Below are 23,589 nucleotides of genomic sequence, written 5' to 3' on the forward strand. Positions count from 1 at the left end.
TTTTTGTATAACTTTTTTAAGGACGCAGTTAAGGAGTAGAGCAGAGAGTCCATCTCCTTGTCTTACTCCCGTTTTCATTTCAAAAGGGTCTGAGATTTCCCCCATGAATTTAACCTGTGATTTTTGTCTAGCAGTGTCTGTTTTATGACTGCAAGTGTTTTCGTGTTTAGACCTCATGATTCGCGATCAACTGAATCATAGGCTTTATGAAATCAACAATTTTGCAGACTAAAGTATTGTTACAAATTCTCTGGTGTCTTAGGATTGGCTTTAGGTTTAATATTTGCTCTGGACACGATTGGCCTGGTCTAAATCCCGCATGATATTCTCAGATTGTTTGTTCTAGTTGCTTTGTGCTCCATCGAGAAGGCACTGGGATAGAATTTTGTGTGCAACTGATACCAGTGAGATTCCTCTGTAGTTGTTCACATCTGTTCTGTCTTCCTTCTTGTGTAGCGGGTGAACTAATACATTTTTCCAGTCTTCTGGAGTTTGATCTGCTTGCAAAATATCTTGCATTATTTTGGTGATATCTTTTATTGTGTTCGGGCCTGCTGATTTGAGAGGATGTAAAGAAGAGGGCATATAATTCTCTGGTAAGACCCCAACTAGAGTATGTTTCCAGTGTATGGAACCTACCCCAGGAATTTTTTTTTTCAAGAACTGGAAAAAGTCCAAAGAAAAACAGCTCGATGTGTTCTGGGTGATTTCCGACAAAAGAGTAACGTTACAAAAATGTTGCAAAGTTTGAGCTGGGAAGACTTGGGAGAAACGAGACGAGCTGCTAGACTAAGTGGTATGCTCCGAGCTGTCAGTGGAGTGATGGCGTGGTATAACTTTAGTAGACGAATAAGTGTGAGTAGTGTCTTTAAAAATAGTAAAGATCACAGTCTGAAGATAAAGTTGGAGTTCAAGTGGACAAATTGGGGACAAATATTCATTTGTAGGAAGTGGAGTTAGGGATTTGAAGAACTTACCAAGGGAGATGTTAAATACATTTCTAATTTCTTTGCAATCATTTAGGAAAATGCTAAGAAAACAACAGATAGGGAATCTGCCACCTGGGCGACTGCCCTAAATGCAGATCAGTAATGATTGATTGATTGATTGATTGATTGATTGATTGATTGATTGATTGATTGATTGATTGATTGATTGATTGATTGATTGATTGATTGATTGATTGATTGATTGATTGATTCCACTTCACCCGATGCTTAATTGTTTTAAGACTTGATTTGTTCTGCGATTTCTTCTTCGCTTGGTTAATGTTTTTAGATTCGTGTGGTGAAAATCTTTGTGTAGGTTCTGAGCAGTTAAGTAGTTCTTTAAAATATCTGGAGTTCAGCACAGTTTTCTTCGTTGTTTAGTTTCAATTGCCCATTTCCTTTCTTGAAGTAGAGACTTTGTTTTTGAAAACCTGTAAGTTTTTGTTCAGTTGCTTTTCGTCACACTAAGACAGACAAGTCTTACAGCGATGATGGGACGGGAAAGGGCCAGGAATGGGAAGGAAGCGGTCGTGACCTTAATTAAGGTAATGCCCCAGCATTTGGCTGGTGTAGAAATGGAGAAACCACGGAAAACCATCTTCAGGGCTGCCGACAGTGGGGTTTGAACGCACTATCTCCCGAATACTGGATACTGGCCACACTTAAACGACCGCAGCTGTCGAGCTCAGTACAGCCTGTAAACTTAATTTTGAAATTCTTAGAGAAATTTCGTATGTTGCTTCTTTCAAAGTCTTTCTCGATTTCAAATAGTTGATCCTTCTCGCATCACCTACTGGTTTGTCTGATTAATTGTTTTGTCCCTTTCCTCACCACCAAGAAATTTTGTAGTTATTCTCTGTCTTCTTTCTGTCCCAATTGTTGTATGCATTCTGTCGAGACTAGCTTGTTTGTTCACATTCCCCATTCCGCCAAGGGGTGCCTTTTCCTTTTCTGCAGAGGAATTAGTGTTTGAGCTGTTGTAATTAGTTTCCTTTTGAGTTGTTGCCAATTGTTTGCCTCCTTTATCTCTAATTCTCCTGTGGAAAGGTTAGATCCTAGTGATGTCAAATTTTGGGTTTGGTGGCTTCTTTTTTTTTTTTTTTTTTTTTTTTTTTTTTTTGAATCTCGGAGGTTTTAACTATTGTTTGATTCTTGTCAGGTAATAGTATGAGTCTATGTTTGCACCCGTTCTGCCTTGTACATCTCTCTGACGTTTGGATAAGGGATGCTGCATGGTCAATTTGGAATTCGCCGATGAGTGCCTTCGGTGATCTCCAAGTCAGTTGTTTTGATGGTTTCTTTTTTAAAGTGTGTTGACAAGATTTTAAGGTCGAATATCCTGCAGAATTCGACTGATCTTTGTCCAGTTTTGTAGGTCTCTTTATATATAGGGAACTTACCAGTTGTTTCCCTGTGTGCATTGAAGTTTCCTAGTAGGATTTTGAGGAGTTTTGGATACTATTTCTTCTAGTGTTTCCCTGGATGTGTCTACCTTTTTACGGTCTGTGTTATTGTCCTCATTGATTGGCATGTGTGCATTGATTAGTGTGTGTGTTTTATTTCTACACTTTACAGTCATTGTCATTCGTCTGTCGTATTATTATTATCATTATTTTGGTTTACCAATCGGGAGACGAACTATCATCAAGTTCTACTGACCTCTACTGCTGTGATAGGAAGATACTTGTCATAAGGCAGGTGTTCAGGATGACAGCCTTCTGCATTTTTGAAAGTACATAGGCGATGTCCAGATCCTGCAAGTTTTGTTGCAATTTATTGCGCACAAGTGCTTTGGCGAAGATGACTAAAAGCCTCACTGTTTCCAACTACTGCTGTAAGGTCAGTGTACTTTTCAAATGTCTGGACGTAGGCCTGATGAATATTGTGATTTTAGGGGACCGCCACATCCAGCAGATAAGTCTTCTTGAGGTGTTTGCCATAAAGGACAATATCCGGCCTGTCTGCAGAAATCAATAATTCAAGTACAACTTGAACCTTTCATTTTCATTTTCGAGCATATTAGCTGGTCTGTGCTCATACTATGGGGTCAATTTTCGCTACGTCATTATGCCAATGAGTATATCCTTTACTTGTCATGACCTTATGTGCATCCACAATATGCTCCGCTGCTTCAGCTGTTTCTATGCATCTCCTGCATCTGTCATTCACTTCTTTTAAGATAGACTTGCGGTAGAAGGGTGCTTATGACTCTATCTTGGATTGCAATCAAGAATTCTTCTGTTTCACCGTAGAGGTAGCCGTGTTTACCCAGAGAGTGTACTTCAGTCTGTCAACAAATGGTTGTCTCATATAGTCAGGATATGAACCATGGAGTTCATTCTGTTTCCAGATATGCTGTAGTTGCTCTGTGTTGGCGAATTTTGGAGAATGAATTGTCATGTTTTTATGATTGCGGGTTTTAACTTATCATCATCACAACAGACATCTGAGAATAGATTTTTATCTCGCTTTGAATGGCAGTATTTTCGTAAGTTTTCTGTCTGATCGTGGCATATATTCCTGAGGTTGAACATTCTTCTTCCTCCACGTAGATGTGGCACATTCATTCGCTTAATTGCATAATGAGGATGAGGCATTCTGTTTGTGCCAAGCATGTCCTCAGATGTCTCTACCAGTCCACTAAATTTGTCTCACATCATTTAATGACACCAAATGAGTAAATGAGAACAGGAATAGCGAATAAGTTAATTTCCTTTCATTTGTTTCCTGCATTCAGGAATAATTTTAAATTCACTGTGGCTTTCCCAAAGAAAGCAGCCTTTAACCTTTCTTTGATGACTGAGTGACTGATCACTTTAAATTGATGTAACCCCAAGTACTTGCAACATTCTCCTGGTTCGAGATCTTTCATTACTTCTTTCTCGGAGATCTGAAATTCATCAGTAGTCTCAAGTTTTCCTTGTTTCAGATGAACTACTCTACATTTCGCAATTCCGAACTCTATACATACTGTATATATCTTCGTTAAGGGCAGAAGCCGGCTCAGTTGTTCACCGCTAACGGCATACACCTTAGGATCATCCCTGTAGTAGATGCGACTTCATCTGTGGTTCGTTCAGAAGTCTATTTTGTAGCCGTAACCTGTGCTATTGTCTGCCCGGCTCAGTGGGTTAAAATCTAGACAAAGCCACAAGGGACTGAGAAAGTCACTTTGGAATATTCCTTCGCTGATGGTGATTTCCCTCATTTAGAAGGGCTGTAGAAGATGGAGTCGTGTTGCCCATTTCGACAATGCTGACTGCAGGTAACAACTGCTGGATGTACTTTGCATATTCTGAACAATTCCACGAGGTAATCATGTGGCACTGAATCGAAGGCATTTTTATAGTCAATATAGATCATATGGAGACTTTTTTCTTGCAGGTGTCTTGGGAAACTAACACACTGTCAGTTAGTAATAGGTCATTGCACCCTTTGAGGTCCTTGTAGCGGCCTTTTTGTTCTTCCGTTAGGATTCCAGCATTTAGGCAGTGGTTGTAGATATTGGTGGCCAGTGTGGATGTGTGTATCTTGAACAGATTTGGCAGGCAACAAATACATGATGCCGTTTGAAAGTCTCGTCCACTTTCTAGGTTCTCAAGAAGATGACTGCATATCACTTTTTGTGTGCTTGTGGGGACATATGCCAGTAACTATGCACTCCTGGACCTTGCGATTTCCACTTCTCTACTTTATGGAGGTACTCATTGAAGCCACCTTTGTTATTCTCACACTTAAAATGTCATTAATGTTCTGGAAACTTATTTTTCATAGTACAACCAAGAAGCATCCCTTTGATAGTTTTCAGGATTTTCCCAGATGTCTGACAAAAAAATTTCAACTTCGTGCTGGCTTGGAACTTGACCGTCTGACCCTTTATTTTTTGTCAGCAAAAATTTATAGAATGTTTTCTCATTGGTCTGGAAGATCCTATTTTCTGTCACGTTTTCATATATTATTTATATTTTCGTATCTTCTAGAGAGAAATTTCATTCGCTGGATATTAAGATCCATGATGTCTGTCAATTTCTCGGCGGGTTAGCTCCCGTACTTTGAGTGGTCGAATGATTTTCTCGTCTGCTTTCACCAGTTTCGTTGATCTGTTATTCTTCCTGTACTGAGAGAGTCGTCCTAAGTTTGCCCTAATTTTCTTTACCTTTTCTTTGATTTTTCTCATTCATGGAGGATCATTATCACGAACGCCACGGGGTTGAGTTTTCTGATACCGTGGCTTTAATCCCAAAGATCTAACTTCTGCAACACTAGAGCACTGGACGGAAAAATGGAGCTCGCAAGGGATTGGCATTCTTGGATGTGCTGAGGTATACCATGTACACATTCAGATGTTCAATGAGTTATCTGAGTCGTTTATTTACTCAGAGGTTGGGGTGAATGTCTGGCTGTCGGATCAGTACCTTTGAATTCAATCCTTGCACTCTGAAAATTTCAGTCTAGTTCTTGGAAATTTTGACGAATTGGCAGGCTGGCTCTACTATCATGAAAAACAGCTGGCACATCTTGGTTTATTATTCGAGGTTCATCGTCATCCTTTCCTTTGCATAACTCTTTGACTGAGTCGTTCTCAATAGCAGTCAGTACAGTACTTGGGAGAAAGTGGATAATTACGATTGCTCTTTTCCGATCGGCTATGTATTTCTATGTCACAATGTTGCTAAGATGAAGACGTAGTCCAGTGAGCTACAGATTAAATACTTTCCTGTAACCTCTTTTCTCTTCTTCCACATTAGTAGACTGATAGAAACAATGCACTACGTCTTCATTCGTTTCAGCAGTCCACTTAATGCGTTGCCGTACTTTACCCGCATTAGTGGTCAATTGGTCATCCGCAGTTGAAACACGTGTAGCTGGTGCAGTCTGTCGAATTACTGAGGGGCTGCTCAAACTTGCGTCGGCTGTAGATTTTCCCTATTATCAGTAGTAGTAGTATTGTTATTGACTTTATTTGCTTTGCGTCACACTGACAAAAGTTGGTCTTATGGTGACGATGGGATTAGGAAAGTGTTAGGAGTGGTAAGGAAGCGACCGTACAGCCCCAGCATTTGCCTGGCGTGAAAATGGGAAACTACGGAAAACCATCTTTAGAGCTGCCGACAGTGGGATTCAAATCCACTATCACCCGAATACAAGCCAACAGCTACGTGACCCAAACCGCGTAGCCACTTGCTTGGTATTATTATTATTATTATTATTATTATTATTATTATTATTATTATTATTATTATTATTATTATTATATCATTCGCTGGGGCCATCAAGGACCACGTTAAGTCTTGTTGCATTTGACACTGAACTTGGCCTTTTTTAGAGCCCAAATTTCCCTCATTCTTTGTGAGTGGGCCTGCTTACGCTCCTCTGTCCAAGGGGCACAGTGTCGTCTCTTCGGTTGCTCGTCTCGGTTTAGCCCGTTCGTCAATATTTTCTTGCGGAAGAGATCTCTGTTAAGGGCGTCTTTAGCTGAGATATGTAGCATTTGCAGGTCTTCTTTGGTATTTCTAAACCAGGGAATTGTGGTTTTGGGGTTTGAATCAAAAAAGTGAAAGATTTCTTTAGTTAACTTTCTTCCGTCCATTCTGTTCAGATGAACGTAAAATCGTGCCCGTCTTTTTCTGATTGTGTCGGTAATTTTCTCTATTTTGCTGTAGACTTCCTTGTTGGTTCTCTTTTGATGGATTCCATTTCTGTACTTTGATCCCAAGATTCCTCTCACAATTTTGCGTTCTCTTTTCTCCAGTTCTTCAAGGAGTCCTTTGTTGGCATTTAGAGACAGAGTTTCGGCTGCATATAGAACTACTGGCTTCAGAACTGTTTCATAGTGACGTATCTTGGTGTTTTGGGAAAGGCATTTTTTGTTGTAGATTGTGTGGGATGTTTGGTAGGCTATTTCCAGTTTGCGTACACGCTCCTGAAGTGCTTCCTTGTCCAGTCCATTTTTCATGATGATCTCACCCAGGTATTTTAATTTGTCTACTCGGGTGATGTCCCCGTATTTTGTATGCAGTTTTGGTGGAGCCTCTTTGATGTTAGTCATTACTTCTGTTTTCTCAAACGATATCTGCAAACCAGTTTGTTCGGCAATTTCCTTTAAAATTTCAGCTTGAGCTCTAGCGGTTTCTATGTCGTTTGAGAGAACAGCAATATCATCGGCAAATGCTAAGCAGTCTGTTGCGATCCCCTTGTATTTGGTTCCTATTCTCGATGGACTGTAGTTTGTTTCCTGTAATCTCACCGCCAGGTTCTGATGATCTTTTCAAGAACACAGTTGAAGAGTATCGGGGATAGCCCATCACCTTGTCGGACTCCTGTTTTGATGTCAAAGGAATGCGAGAGACATCCGTGGAACTTCACCTTGGATTTTGTATCGGTCAGGGTGGCTCTAATTGAGGCCAGCAGTTTCAAATCAACTTCAAATTCATTTAAGATGTTTAGCAGGACTTCCCGGTCAATGGAGTCGTACGCTTTCTTAAAGTCCACAAAGACAGACACATACTGCTTGGACCTTAGTGTACAATATCTGATGATTGTTTTGAGATTTTGGACCTGTTCAGCTGTTGAGCGACCTTTTATGAACCCTCCTTGGTATTCACCTATTTGATGTTCGACTTGTGCTTCCAAACGCTCCAGGATGGCAAGTGATAGAATTTTGTAAGTCACGGGTATCAAAGATATTCCTCTGTAGTTGTTGATGTTCTTCTTGCTGCCTTTTTGGTGTAATGGATGGATCAAAGCTATTTTCCAATCTTCGGGTAGGGTCTCCTTGTTCCAAATTTCTTCTATTTGCTTTTGCAAGATATCAAGTGATTCCTCTGGGGCATATTTCTATAGTTCTGCTACTACTGAGTCTTTTCCCGGCGCTTTGTTATTTTTGAGACGGGCAATGTGGCGCTTGATTTCATCTCTGTCGGGTGGTCTGGAATCTGGGTACCTGAGTAAGGGTTCCTTGGTCTCAATGGCGCTTTGCGGTTTAGAGCAATTAAGTAAATTCTTGAAGTAATCTGCCAGAATGCTGAAATTTTCTTCATTTGACGTCGCCAGTGTGCCATCCTTTCGCTCAAAGCATAGAGATGGTAGTTTATAGCCAGTGAGTTTGCGTTTGAAGGCTCTGTAGTACTCTCTGCTTTCATTCTTCCTGAAGTTTTGTTCTATCTTTTCAATGAGAGATTTTTCGTATTTACGTTTCTCAGTTTTGAATACCCTAGCTGCTTGTGCACGTTGGGTTTTGTAGGTTTCCCAATCATTTTCTGATTTCGTAGAGTAGTACTGTTTCCACGCATTGAGTCTTTCTTGGAGGACTGATTCGCAGGTACCATTCCACCAGGCATGCTTTTTGCTTCTCTTGATTTCTGCAACGTCTTTAGCGGCCTCAACAAGGAGATTTTTGGCGTTGTTAAAGTCACAGTCATTTGGTCTAGCCTTCTCGTGGAACTCCTCGACCCTTTGCCGAAGTTTATCATTGTCGAAGCGTGTGATCTGGTTGGTTGTCTTCCTTGTGTTTGCGGGAATTGGTTTGAATTTGATAAGAGACATATAATGATCTGAGGCCACATTGATGCCTTTCTTTACCTTGACATTCATAATCTCAGGGCTGTTTCTCCTGGAGACTGCAACATGATCAATTCGGAACTCTCTGAGGGCTTGGACGGGAGAAAGCCAAGTCATTTGCTTTCTGAGTAGATGGCGAAAGTGGGTCGACATGACCTGCAGGTTGTGATTTTCGCAAATGGACACCAGTCTTTTGCCGTTGGGATTGGTTCTTTTGTGAGCAGGGTAATTTCCTATAACTTTCTTGTACTTCTGTTCACGACCTAGTTGGGCATTGAAGTCACCCAAAAGAAGCTTGACATGGTGTTTGGGGATTTTGTTTAATTTTTCTTCCAGTAGGTCCCAGAAATTATCAACTTCGTCTGGATCAGACTTGTTCTTATCGTTTGTAGGAGCATGTGCGTTAACTAGGGCGTAGGTTTTGTTCGCGCATTTAATTGTGAGTATGGACAATCTGTCGTTCACAGGTTCGAAATTTGCAACCGATTTAAGGATCTTGGTTCTAACAGCAAACGCGGTTCCAAGCATCACAGCTCCATTGAGGATTCCTCTTTGCGCTTTGCTCTTAAAAAATCGGTAGCCTTCGGATTCAAAAATCTCTTCATCTGGATACCTTGTTTCCTGTAGGGCCATTATGGATATCTGATTTTCGTGAAGAGCTTTGGTGAGGGTTTTCAGCTTGCCAGTTTGTGTAAGTGAATTTATGTTGAAAGTTGCTAGAAAGGTTTTAGATTTTGGCCTGAGTTTTTGACTCTTCGGGGTACACTGAGACGCTCCGACTCGTCTCTTGCATGATGTCGAGTCTCCCCCAGAATCCGAACGAGACTCGTGCGCCGTGGCGTTCACGACGAGGGATTTATCCGAAGATTTACCCCCTGGGGTATGTTTCTTGAAATGTTGTGCCATCATGCTTTTTTGACTTGACTTTGCTTTGGACGGGTACCCATCCTTTTACAACTAGGGTTGTTAGCCCTAGAGGTTGCCTCAAGATGTTTTCTGGCTTCTGGTCATTTACCAGTCTTCGCCGTAACCCTGGCAAGGGACCAGATTTTTTTTCACGGTGGTATTTTATTTCCCTACTACCCTCTGACTCTGCTGCCGGCAGAGCCAGCGAGCTTCCCCAATTCCAATGGGACGCGCCCGTTAGAGGTAACCGGTAAATCCCCACACGGGTTGTTATTATTATTATGATTATTATTATTATTATTATTATTATTATTATTATTATTATTATTATTATTATTATTATTATTATTATTACTATTTAAAAGAAAGCTCTCGAAGATTTTTAATATAATTGTGAAACCAAAGCAAAATGACCAACACTCTACTGTACATCTCCTTCAATTTCTACTTAGGAAGGATTATAAGGAGTATAGAAACAAGTTCTAGAGGAACAGTTTCTCTTGGCCTCGTATCAGGAATCGGAACTAAGGGGTAAACAGATAGAGATACAATTTTAGACGAAGAGTTTTAATTAAGTTTTAAAAGAATGAGATAATGCTTAGTTGCTGTAGTCAGGTCCTTAAAACTCAATCATATCAATTGTATCATACGGATGCATTAAAGCGTGAGAGAAATACTTCAGAATACCGAAAGGACAGAAAAACCAATAGAGTTTGCGTAAAATGAAGCTGAGAATAAATACTGCATATAGCTTAACTGGGGAAAAAACGTCGGAAAACAAGAGGAGATAGAGGAGAATGAACATCAATTTAGTAAAGTAGATAGTAGGGGTCGTTGGTGACATACCTAAAAATCTACTGTAGGTATATAAACACTAATATGCTGTAATAAAATTACAATAAAACCTATAGAGGAACACGATAGAGATACATTGACGACTGTCAAAACTGTGGAAATACTAAGAATATTACTACTTTAACCCTTATTATTATTATTCTCCTTCCTGACATTTTTTCACAATTTATTGGTGTCAGCACTTATCGTGTACTTGGCCAGGTTTTACGGCTGGACACCCTTCCAGACGTCACCGCCATGTGGAGGGATTTATTCTCTAATGTGTGTTCCTTTGGCGGTTTTGAGAGTGGTATGTTTTGTTGCGTGTAGTTGATGATAGGGATATTAAGAGGAAGAGAAACACCCAGTCTCCGAGCTCGATCAATAAACCACACTAAGTGTCGGTGCGACGTAAAGCCATTAGCAAAAAAACACACTAAATGAAAATCCACGGCTAAGCCGGGAATCGAACACGGGGCTATCTGAACCGAAGGCTGACAGCTACGTCATTCAATAAATAATAACGGTATATTATTCAGCCGAGGAGCCAAGGAGCTTGAAAAGGAAATGTTAAGAATATGGGTGAGAAAACTGAGTAAACTATATGTACATCTATTCGAGAAATAGATGAAAAGTGGAAAAGAATAAACCAATAATTATGCGCAAATACAACTCACATTATATTACTATCATAAGAAAGCTCCGGGACTTGTTGGAGCATCTGATACGAATGTCAGAGGAAAGAAGTGCTTAAAAAATGCATTGAAGGCAAATATGATGGACGGAGAAGGGAAAGGAATAATCAAAGCGTGATTTTTTTAATAAAGCAGTAGGTGAAGTGAGAAGAACATGGTTAGCCTATAATGAAGATGTAACTGGGCTATCACGGTCCTAAAGTGTCCAGAGATCTCTTACGATACACACTCTCTCTTCCATTTCTTCGAGAAATTATAACGTTGTAACTTCACTACGGAACTTTAACCTCTCATTGGTAGAAGATAAGAAATGCATACGGTACTATATTCCCTGTCAAGAAAAACAAAAATTCAGCGTTTTATTTCGAAAGAAATCTATATCCGGTGTATAATTGTATTTGCTTTATGTGAAACAATATTTCTATCCGTATGATACAATTGATATGATTGAGTTTTAAGGACCTGACTACAGCAACTAAAGGCCACTGGACAAGCATTCTGAGAAGAAGTTTACCCGAGTCAACCAAGTGGAAATCTACAGTTCCATATTAATACCGATTACCGATATTTTAAGGGGCCCTGATAACACAAAATGAAGTCAGTGATATAAACAGTACTGTAGGGTTGGGCACTATGTCCATGTTTCGGCACAAGGTGCCGGTGCACAGGTATGTTCCGCTGTTCCAGAACACCGAGTGTCAATTGTTCCGAAACATTCTCAAGCGAGCCGGAGACACTGACTCGCTGTCCCATCAAAAGCGCCACTATGCACTGTCCTTCGCCTACTAGCTGAACTGTGCAGCGGGCGCACGGGACGCGGGACTGCAACTGCGCAATGTAGAGAGAACTTCGAGAGGCAACATTACATGCTCCGCGCCAGTGGGACCTGGGAGTGTGCCTGTACGGAACGTGCTGTGTGGTGTGTGCCTGTGTGTAGTTATGTCCATGGTCCAGCATAAAGCTGCAGGGAACGTGAACGAACAGTCGGAACACTGAAATTCGCGCCCAATAATCACGTTAAAGGCTGCTATTAGGTTAAGATTTTTCCGGTCAATATAAAATACACATAACACGGTTACAATGGCAGTGCAGGTGTTTAAAAGTAACCAATTCAAGAATATTTTCACCAGTTGAATGTATTGGCCTGTATTGTGAGTAATTAGTGAGTAATTAATATCTCGAAAATTTCCCTCAACACTTTCTCGGGGACTGACGTTAAACATTAATTTGGACTTTAAGGAAACTTTTAAGCCCAAGAAAAATATGGGTCGTCGCTTTGGAATTAAAAATATAACTGGATGAATACATTGTTGTACTTTCCTGCTGTTAGGCCGGGCGCACATTGAGAAGCAGTTGGCCGCAGAGCAGGGAAGAGCAGAGCAGAACATCGCGAAGCTTACGAAATTGCGAAGTGGACGTGAGCGCACATTGCCACGCAGGGTCTCGTCGGTTTTCAGAAATAACATGTTTTCTTTAGACTCTGTGATACTGGGGCATCCAGTATAAAGAGGCTCTTTTTTCTTTTTCTTCAAGCATTCGCGATTTTTCTCATTTTGTTAGTCATCTTCACAATTTCCCTTGTGCTGATGGCAACGCGGTTATTCAGCTTAAGACAATCGCAATAAAAACAACCACCTTCGCCAGTTTACAAGACTGAACAATATTTCTATGTTACCGATGTTCGGCGTTCACATGGACTAAGCAAAGAATTTAATTCATGATTATTTTTTATATTTTTTACGTCGCACCGACACAGATAGGTCTTATGGCAACGATGGAATAGGAAAGGGCTAGGAATGGGAAGGAAGCGACCGAGGCCTTAATTAAGGATTAAGCATTAGCCTGGTGTGAAAATGGGAAACCACGGAAAACTATCTTCACGGTTGCCGACACTGGGGTTCGAACCCCCTATCTCCCGAATGCAAGCTCATAGCAAGGCGATCCTAACCGCACGACCAACTTGCATGGTAAATTCATTAATAGGATCACAATGGGGGAGAGGGAAAAATATGTATTTACAAATGTACTGTGCTAGATTTTCATCTAGTTGTCACAAGACACAAGATACTAAAATCAATCAACATTGACAATCTGTTGTGAAAGCGTTTGCATTTATATTTGACAAGACATGATAAATGATTTTCCGTATTTATCTCTTCACATAAATGTGATGATGGATGACGGCGACGGAGTCGGCGATGATGCTCTCCATAATCAGCATTAGATCTTTGTCTTAAATTCTATATGTTGCGAGAACTTGGGTCATGGATTGTTTCATAGATATATTAGGATTACATTCTTTTGTTTGCTGTTTGTTTAACGTAGCACTAACATATCGAAGGTTTTCGGCGACGGAAGAAGGGTGGAAGATTAGGAAGGTAGCGGGCGTGGCCTTAATTAAGGTACAGCCTCAGCATTTGCCTAGTGTGAAAATAGGAAACCACGGAAAACCATCTTCAGGGCTGTCGACAGTGGGGTTCGAACCCACTATCTCCCGAATGCAAGCTCACAGATGCGCGACCCTAACCGCACGGCCACTTGCTCGGTGGATTACATTTTAGGCCTTTCTCTAAACTACATTGTTACTCAGCGTGAATAAAATGATTTATAGCCTGGACTGTAGTGCCTTATTCCCCGAATTTACATACCGATTTTCATTAAATTCTGTTCAGCCATTTTCTCACGAACATACATACATACATACATACATACATACATACATACGTACATACTGCATTGCAGTCCACATAGTACCTACAAAACATGGTGAGACTGAATGGCTGTGGTAATTTTCTCCTCCATTTCTTAATTGCGTGACACGTGCGCAGGAAACTGTGTTTCGAAGACATCGCGTGGTAGGCGGAAGTACGTGCAGAACCGGCCTGCTCTGCTCTGTCCTGCCCTGTCTGTCAACTTGCGATGGTGCAATGATTTGTGTGGATTACAAAAATCTGCTCTGCGCTGCACTGCTTTAGCTGCTTCGCCTGCGTCCCAATGTGCGCCCCGCCTTATGCTCTCTGCACTTCGAATTCCTTCCCTCTCAACTTCCATTTACTTTCTTCAATATCTCGAAAATTTCCCTCAACACTTTCTCGGGGATTGATGTTAAAAATTAACTTGGACTTTAAGGAAACTTTTAAGCCCAATAAAAATACGGGTCATCGCTTTGGAATTAAAGATATAACTGGATGAAAAAATGTTGACACTCCAACACAGGGCGGCACACAGCCGGTATCGACAGGCAGACACAGCCAAGGCCAACTAATCCACACTGACTGACAGTGACAATGCAACACCAAGGAGGAGTGGTTCGAAAGGGATGAAAGTTGGGGAAAAAACAGAGACGGCATGGATGAATAATTGATATTTATTTCAAACCGATATGCAGGTTACACAATGCGCACGGCATCGACTCAGTAGGATGTAGGACCACCGCGAGCGGCGATGCACGCAGAAACACGTCGAGGTACAGAGTCAATAAGTGTGCGGATGGTGTCCTGAGGGATGGTTCTCCATTCTCTGTCAACCATTTGCCACAGTTGGTCGTCCGTACGAGGCTGGGGCAGAGTTTGCAAACGGCGTCCAATGAGATCCCACACGCGTTCGATTGGTGAGAGATCCGGAGAGTACGCTGGCCACGGAAGCATCTGTACACCTCGTAGAGCCTGTTGGGAGATGCGAGCAGTGTGTGGGCGGGCATTATCCTGCTGAAACAGAGCATTGGGCAGCCCCTGAAGGTACGGGAGTGCCACCGGCCGCAGCACATGCTGCACGTAGCGGTGGGCATTTAACGTGCCTTGAATACGCACTAGAGGTGACGTGGAATCATACGCAATAGCGCCCCAAACCATGATGCCGCGTTGTCTAGCGGTAGGGCGCTCCACATTTACTGCCGGATTTGACCTTTCTCCACGCCGACGCCACACTCGTCTGCGGTGACTATCACTGACAGAACAGAAGCGTGACTCATCGGAGAACACGACGTTCCGCCATTCCCTCATCCAAGTCGCTCTAGCCCGGCACCATGCCAGGCGTGCACGTCTATGCTGTGGAGTCAATGGTAGTCTTCTGAGCAGACGCCGGGAGTGCAGGCCTCCTTCAACCAATCGACGGGAAATTGTTCGGGTCGATATTGGAACAGCCAGGGTGTCTTGCACATGCTGAAGAATGGCGGTTGACGTGGCGTGCGGGGCTGCCACCGCTTGGCGGCGGATGCGCCGATCCTCGCGTGCTGACGTCACTCGGGCTGCGCCTGGACCCCTCGCACGTGCCACATGTCCCTGCGCCAACCATCTTCGCCACAGGCGCTGCACCGTGGACACATCCCTATGGGTATCGGCTGCGATTTGACGAAGCGACCAACCTGCCCTTCTCAGCCCGATCACCATACCCCTCGTAAAGTCGTCTGTCTGCTGGAAATGCCTCCGTTGACGGCGGCCTGGCATTCTTAGCTATACACGTGTCCTGTGGCACACGACAACACGTTCTACAATGACTGTCGGCTGAGAAATCACGGTACGAAGTGGGCCATTCGCCAACGCCGTGTCCCATTTATCGTTCGCTACGTGCGCAGCACAGCGGCGCATTTCACATCATGAGCATACCTCAGTGACGTCAGTCTACCCTGCAATTGGCATAAAGTTCTGACCACTCCTTCTTGGTGTTGCATTTGCTCTGTCAGTCAGAGTATCTAGTGCGGCCTTGGCACAGCACGTTCGGTTCAGGCACATTCCAGCTGAAGCGGAGCATGTCCTGTTGCCTCTCGAAGTTCTCTCTAGGACGCAGTTACAGTCCTGTGTCCTGTGTCCCGTGTCTCGGCACTCCGTACCAAAACACTCCGCCTCAAGTTCCTAATGTTGCGGAACAAGTGAATGTTCCGGTCTGCCCAACCCTACAGTACTGACTGGAAAAAATGAGAATGGAAATGAAACTAAAATAGAAGGACAGGCAATCAATGTCTAATTCAATTAAAATAGTTATTAAAACCTAGCGAAAAATGCATAAGGCACAAATTAATTGACGTCAGACTAATAAATTGTTACCACAAAAAACTACAAAATCAATATATTTTCACACGCTCTAAAATATTCTATTTTAAAAGATCTTTCAAATAAACAAGGACAAAAATATTTTTTATTCGGCATTAAAAGACAAGCCACTGTACAAGAAGTTAAAATTTCAACTAAAGTCGATAAAACATCCCACTATCCTTAATGAAAGGCGAGGTGTGCCACAATTCTAACGTTAAGACCACCACTAAGAAAATAGCAATTAAGACCATATCAAAATACAGGATGAGGTGTGTACTTACCGGAGATCCTTCGCCGTCCGACTGTTTGCAACACCGAAAGCAGCCACGGAGGTTTATTACTTCTTAAAATTTGTGGACTAGCCAGGTGGGCGAACAGAAACCAGTGAGGTCTCACCTCGGGACGTGCCTATCGGTAGCACTGCACTATAGGAGGATTCGTCGGCAGCTTACCCTTGATCCGTGTCTACCAATTCTTTCTTATTTACATCGCTCCGGGGTCTGAAGGCCATCACAATCATGTACCCCTACACGCCATATTCTCCTGCTACTACCACAGCTACCACCTGCACCACCACCACCTCCATCTCCAGCTTCGCACAATTCGCCGTACACAACGCCGCCGTAGTATTCCAAAAGGCTCTCATGTTCAGCTACGCAGCTCCAAATTACGACGCACGCTTTCTGCCAGCAAATCCAGCTACGCATCCGGACAACCCGCGAACTCAGTACCAGAGTATGACGCATCAACCGGCCTCCAAGGGAGTACGTGTTCCGCATTGCCTGGCAGTGGACCCGGCACCTGCGCCGCAGACGCCTCCACCAGCCGCAACATCTCTTCCAATGGACACCACCATACAGCATATTTCCTCATCTCCTACCACCACTACCCCACCTCCTCTCGGCTTGAATATTCATCCACTTCTGGCACTAGCCGACACATCAACCATCTCCTATTTCTCCAGCAAACCCCTTGCGGCAAACATGCATTTCTCCTCCTTAACCCTTCTTCAGAATTTCAGCGACCTCAAGCCATCTTCTCCATGCTTCTTCGCTACAACATGCCCCGAGAGGACATCGCTGATATCAGGAAGACTTCAAAAGGAATCATCATTCAAATCAACGGGGAAACAACAGCAAACCAACTCGCCACTAGAATCGGAGCAAATCCGTTTGGATCAGCTATCCCTCTTTAATCCCTCTCACCACCACCCACTCCACCACCACGTTACAATGTACTAAATTGCGTCATCCGTTGTGTGGATCCTCCATTTTAGACGAGACGATTCTCGCCGAGCTCAGTGCGGAGGGAGTGCCTGCTCGGAAGGCCTTTCGCATTCGGAATGCGGAGGGTCCAACATTCCTGGTGCGAATTCTTCTGCCAACACCAGCCGACGTGGACAGACTGCTTGCCAGTGGTGTATCACAAAGTCGAACCTTCTCGTGCTCCGCCTCCACAGTCAATCAGATGTGAAAGATGCCTCCTCTATAACAATCACACAACGGCCCAGTGCAAAGCAAATCATCCAATCTGCGGTCATTGAACTCAGCTTCATGTTACCACCAAGTGCCCCAACACCCTACACCCCGCCCGCAGTAACACTTGCGGGAGCCGCCATCCAGTCTATTCTCGCCACTGTCGAAGACGTCCGACACCTCCCTCAAATCACCCAGAATTCATAGCCCCGATTCGCACTATCGACCCATCAACCACGCCCACCCGTTCACTTTTTCCCCACCCTATAATTGAAGATCTTGTCCGATTTGTTACAATCTCCTTGCTGAATATCCATCCATACAATAGACACCTGATTTTCACACACTTTCAGGGTGCAGCTAATCAGACACTCAATCTCAATTTTCTCACTACCCATTCAGGCTTAAATACTCATTTTAACTTCACACCCTTAGAAACTCTTGTTAAGCATCATATCTTAATGACTCATTGCAATGCACTATGTATGACAAGATTCAGAATCACTTCAGAACGTCATGCTATTAGAACCATCTAATTCTTGCATTGCAAACGTCCTTATTCTTAGATGTATTTATAGCACAATATTTTTATTTTATTTGGCGTAGGATGAAAGGAAAAAGAAAACAAGAAATGAAAAAAGAGAAAAACACTCTTCTTATGTTATCGTGTGATACCCATTAAAATTATCCTATAATGAAAAGTATTGTTTATGTTTATAAACTCTTCTCTGTAACTTTTGAAAATGCACATTCAATAAAGTTAGTAAAGAGGCCCAACCCCCTTCCATCTCATCTATTTTTCACATCCTCCTAACCACCTCCCTTGTCCATCAAACATCCACAACCCGCCCGCATCTCTTGGCCAGAGAGAGGAAGTAACCCTCTAGGTGGCCCACCTCACCCCTTCAGGGTGGGAAATGAAATCATTTGATGATGATGATGATGATGATGATGAGTCGGTAGATGCACAGTGGATCTCAGCCCATAAGTGGCCACGGCTGGTCCGCGGTCCATCAGCTCTGCACTCGGACCGGCCAACCGAACAGAGGAGGGGTGGCCACGGCTCTGCCGTGGCTATATACCTCTGAATTCGGGAGACGGGACAGGACTGGACCTTCCGGCTGGCCCCAATCATCGGCTGTCCTGAGAATGGTTTTCCGTGGTTTTCCATTCTCCAGCACTAAGGCGAATGCCGGGACAGTTCCTAGTATAGGCCACGCCCGTCAACCTCCTCACCTTCTCCGAGCATCTCCTTCACCGTAACAAATCCCCCGGCCTGAGAGACGGCGTCACTGTCTAAGAGGCCCGCCTCCTTCTTCAGGGTAGGAATTAAAACATTTTAGTAATAGTAGTAGTAGTAGTAGAGTACTTACGAGTAACCGATGTCACCCCAGCTGAGGTTCATGTGGTGAGTTTGTATGTTCACCATAATATCGGCGCAGGTGCTCGCACTATTGCACGGCTGTGTGACTGTGTGTGCTATGACCACATACTCTACAGGTATGACCATGTATTCAACAATCCATGGACGTTTGGCTCCCCAGCCCGCTCGAGACACAATACGGGGACAATCAGCTGCATCTGCAACAGTAAGTTAGAACGATCAAACGTAGCCCTAGGCTAATAGTAGTTGAAGGAAGAGACTTCTAATGCATAGAATTGTTATTATTTTTTATTATTAATTTTATTGTTTTACGTCCCACAATATTTTATGTTTTTCGGTTTATTATTATTATTATTATTATTATTATTATTATTATTATTATTATTACTACTACTATTATTTTGATTCGTTGTGCCTAACTGTGGAGCGCGTTTGAACTTATTTTGCACAATGTTTCTTCTTCTTTTCTTCCCAATATCTCTTCATTTTTTCACTGTGTTCCTTTCTGCGTGTTTCTGTCCATTCTGTATTTTTTCTTGTTGGTTTCTCTGCAAATTTATGTTGTTTACTAAGCATCTAAATTTCATTCTATCTTGAATGGTTTCGTCCTCAATACCCATTTCTTGTAGATCTTCATGAATTTCTGGTAACCAATTGTTGCGGATTTTCAGGGTTAGAGCTAGATTTAGAATTTTCTTTGTCAGCCTGTTGTTATCCATTCTGTGTAGGTGTCCGTAGAATTTTAGTCGTCTCTTTCTGATGGTATCTGTGATTTTTTTTTTTCTGTGAATTGAAAAATTTCGTGTGGTTTCTTTTTCATCCAAATTCCATTTTCGAACTTTGGTCCTAGGATTTTTTTGAGAATTTTCCTCTCTTGTTTCTCAATGCTTTTCATTTGTGACCTGCCGCCAATGATCAGTGTTTCAGATGCATAAAGTGCCTCTGGTTTGATGACTGTATTGTAGTGTCGTTTTTTTGCATTTTTTGATATATATCTTTTGTTGTATCTGTTCCATGTGATTTTGCAAGCCCTTTGCAGTTTAGCAGTTCTTTCTTTGTTAGCTTCCTGATTTAACCCTGCTGGCTGAATAATTTTACCTAGATACTTGAATTTGTCTACTTGGGAAATTATTCCACATTTGGTGATTAATGGTTGATTGTCGAATCTTGATTTAGTTTCTTCCATAAACTGCGTCTTTTCAAATGAAATTTGAAGTCCGGTTTTTTCGGCTATTTCATCCAATTTTTCTATGGATTGGATTGCTTCTTGTCTGTTGTTCGAAAGGATCGCAAGGTCATCTGCGAAAGCTAAGCAGTCAAGGTGAATTTTGTCTTTAAGAAGTCTGCCAATGTTTATACCTTTAGTTTCTTTTCTCCATTCACGAATCACTTTTTCCAAAACTAAATTGAATAGTAGTGGGGATAGTCCATCTCCCTGTCGGACACCAGTTCTGATTTCGAACGGTTCAGAAATTTCTCCCAAGAACTTAACTTTTGATGTTGTGTTGGTCAGAGTTTGTTTAATCAATTCCCTCGTTTTCCTGTCGACTTGAATTTCCTCTACTATGTTGAACAGGGTCTGCCGATCTATGGAATCATACGTTTGTTTGAAGTCAACAAAGGTGATTACTGTTTGTTTGGTTTTGCGAATCTGTAGTATGGTTTTTAGGTTTAGGATTTGTTCTGCGCAGGATCTCCCTTTTCGGAATCCAGCCTGATAATCTCCGATCAGGTGGTCGGTTTGTTTCTCTAATCTATTAAGTAGAGCTTTAGAGAAGATTTTATATACGAGTGAGAGGAGAGAAATTCCTCTGTAGTTATTAATATCTGATTTGTCTCCTTTCTTGTGAAGTGGGTGAATCAATGCACATTTCCAATCCTCCGGAATTTCTTCAGAAAACCAGATGTCCTGTAAGATTTTTTGAATACTCTGGGCCAGTTTGTCACCACCAATTTTCAACATTTCAGCGATTATTCCATCTTCTCCTGGTGCTTTATTGTCTTTTAAATCTCTAATTATTTGTTTGACTTCTTGTAATGTGGGGGTTTCTGAATCTGGATTAGGTGTTTGTTTTTCATAGGTGAATTGTTCTTTCGGAGATTCACAGTTTAAAAGGTCCATGAAATGGTTTGCTAGGAGTTCACAATTTCCCTTATTACTTGTTTCTAAAGTCCCATCTGTATGTTTGAAACAGAGACTAGGTGCCTGGTAATTGGATAATTCTTCTCTGAATGTTCTGTAGAAGTTCCGTGTATTGTTTTTCTTGAAATCTTCTATTTCTGCCAGTCTGTTTTGATCATATTTTCGTTTTTCAGATCTGATGATTTTTGAGGTTTGTTTCTGTGTTTTGAAGAATTCATCACGATTTTGATCAGTTTTATGGGAACTCCAGTTTAGCCAGGACCTAATTCTGACTTCTATGGCATTATTATATTAGTATTATTATTATTATTATTATTATTATTATTATTATTATTATTATTATTATTATTATTATTATTATTATTATTATTATTATTATTATTACCCGTGGAGCAGAAAGAAGTTAAAGAAGGTGCGGGTGGTGAATGGGTCTAACTACAACATCAAGAATTGAATTAAAACTTTAACAAATGTTATATTTCTTTAGAATTTCAAAATTTAACAAATAACAACATGACAGGTACAATTGGCAATCTTGAAACAAGTTTTGGACAATTCAAGATTATTGAATAATTACAGATTTGGGGCTTCAAGCCCTTAGTCTACAATTCTGAGCAACGAGCTCAATTTTACAAAATTTTCAATTCAAAATGAGAAAAATAATTCAATCCAGGGCAGAAATCCCCTAATTCAAGAGCACTTGCTCCCTAAATTACAATATCAAGCATTCCAGAGGCACCCTTCACTATTACAAAATTTTGAAAAGAGCTAACAGGCTCTCAGTTTCTTCCAGCCTATTTATGGCAACATTACATGAAAATCTGACAATCTCTGGCCTCTCAAGGCACTATTTACAAATTGAAAAATTTTACACGGGGCTATCTAGTACCCAAATTACTGGGCCTTTGCGAAAAAAGAACAGGTTAAATAAACGGCCCGAACACAAACTGAATGGAGGCGAACACTGCGCTCCAGATACTGAAATATAAAATCCTACAGGGCTCTCGGCCGATGAAACGGGGGCTATTCCCAAACTACTGAGGTGGCTCGCATGGAAATCACTTCAACACATTACAGGAAGAAAACAGTTACGAAAACGTAGTCACCTCAAACCAATATGAAGGGGAGCTCGAGAGGGTAACTCACTCTCCATCCCCGATTTACAGTTAAAACTTTATGAAATTTTTACATTAGCCGAAAGAAGATTTACATTTTAGAAAAGTTTGTTATATAATTAAAGATTCGGACCTTCCCTTCGAATTAACTGGCGGATACAGCAAGAAAGATAGAATTTATGTGGCCATTACCTTGTAGATGTTCTGCTGGCCGAAGAAAGAGGCGCCCCGCCTCCTGCCTCAACACACACAATTAGAAAGACGGCGATCAATTGACAAGGAAACGTGAAAAGCCGCAGTTTATATACCCTCAGGGAAGGTTCTAGAGGATTCTTGGCTAATCCGTATAGACCCTCTCAATTTTATTGGCAAATTCATAGTGAACAAGAAATGCATGATTGGTTAAAAATTAATTACACAAATTCGTGATTGGCTAGATTCAAAACTGGCAAAAAGAAAAAGAAGTATTGCCAACCAAAAAATAAATGAACATAGATTCAGTTATGGAAAAACTAGGAATACAAAACTTCTTTAGGTTATAAGTAGGCTACTTCCATCTTGCACCAGAGTGCATGATCATAGTTTTTGGTAATGTCATCTGTGGAAAAATGTCCAAACTTCTTGATATATAGCTAAACAAAACAAGGAGAAATTCAATCAGTTTAGAAAATTTCACAATAACATAATTCCTCAATATTTTATTAGTGATACCTTCCGATTACAGTTCCAACTTCATGTGGTACCAGTTTCACCTTTTGACCGATAGAGGAGTTCATTAAGGCGCGTTGAGGTGTACCTCCCGGTACAATTATTATTATTATTATTATGATGATGATGATTATTATTATTATTATTATTATTATTATTATTATTATTATTATTATTATTATTATTATTATTATTATTATTGCCTCAATTTTTACACATGAAATTGCTTACGAGTTTATTGCTCGCAATACGTCACGGTTCTGCTCTGTACAGTAAATCTGCCGTGATTAGGTAGCGGTACCCATTTTTACACCAATCAATTGGCTCTAACGAGTGCTTAGGTGAAAGAAATATGTCAGTAGATGTACTGGTATTTTAAAGAGAATCGTTTGAGGAAAAACTTTCGGGCATCTCGTAAGGCTAGCATACCGTTCTTCGGTTCATAGGACCCCGGATTCCATTCTCGGCCGGGTCATGAATTTTAACTCCGTATACAATTAGTTAATTCCTTCGGTTCGGAGATATTCTCTCTCTCTCTCTCCCCGCGCGCGCGCGCGCGCGTGTGTGTGTGTGTGTGTGTGTGTGTGTGTGTGTGTATGTGTGTCTTAACACGTGACTTCATCTACACACAAAACATCACAACGAACATCCACGGAAATACTCAGCAGTGCACGCATCCTTGGCGTTAGGAAAGGTATCCAGCCGTAAAACTGGACTGTATCTATACAAAGTGCTGACCCGAGGTAACTG

The 23,589-nt window shown here is 41.7% G+C and overlaps 1 protein-coding gene across 1 annotated transcript in view; it reads right to left on the reverse strand.

The window, feature by feature from the left end:
• The window catches only part of LOC136863728 (peptidoglycan recognition protein), a 72,303-nt gene that overhangs the window by 29,751 nt on the left and 18,963 nt on the right, over positions 1 to 23,589 (reverse strand). The window contains exon 3 of the mRNA XM_067140084.2: positions 18,863 to 19,070. Coding sequence (XP_066996185.2) covers positions 18,863 to 19,070 — 208 coding nt within the window. The remainder of the gene's footprint in view (positions 1 to 18,862; positions 19,071 to 23,589) is intronic.

Source organism: Anabrus simplex, chromosome 2 (assembly GCF_040414725.1).
Source record: "Anabrus simplex isolate iqAnaSimp1 chromosome 2, ASM4041472v1, whole genome shotgun sequence".
NCBI lineage: Eukaryota > Metazoa > Arthropoda > Insecta > Orthoptera > Tettigoniidae > Anabrus > Anabrus simplex.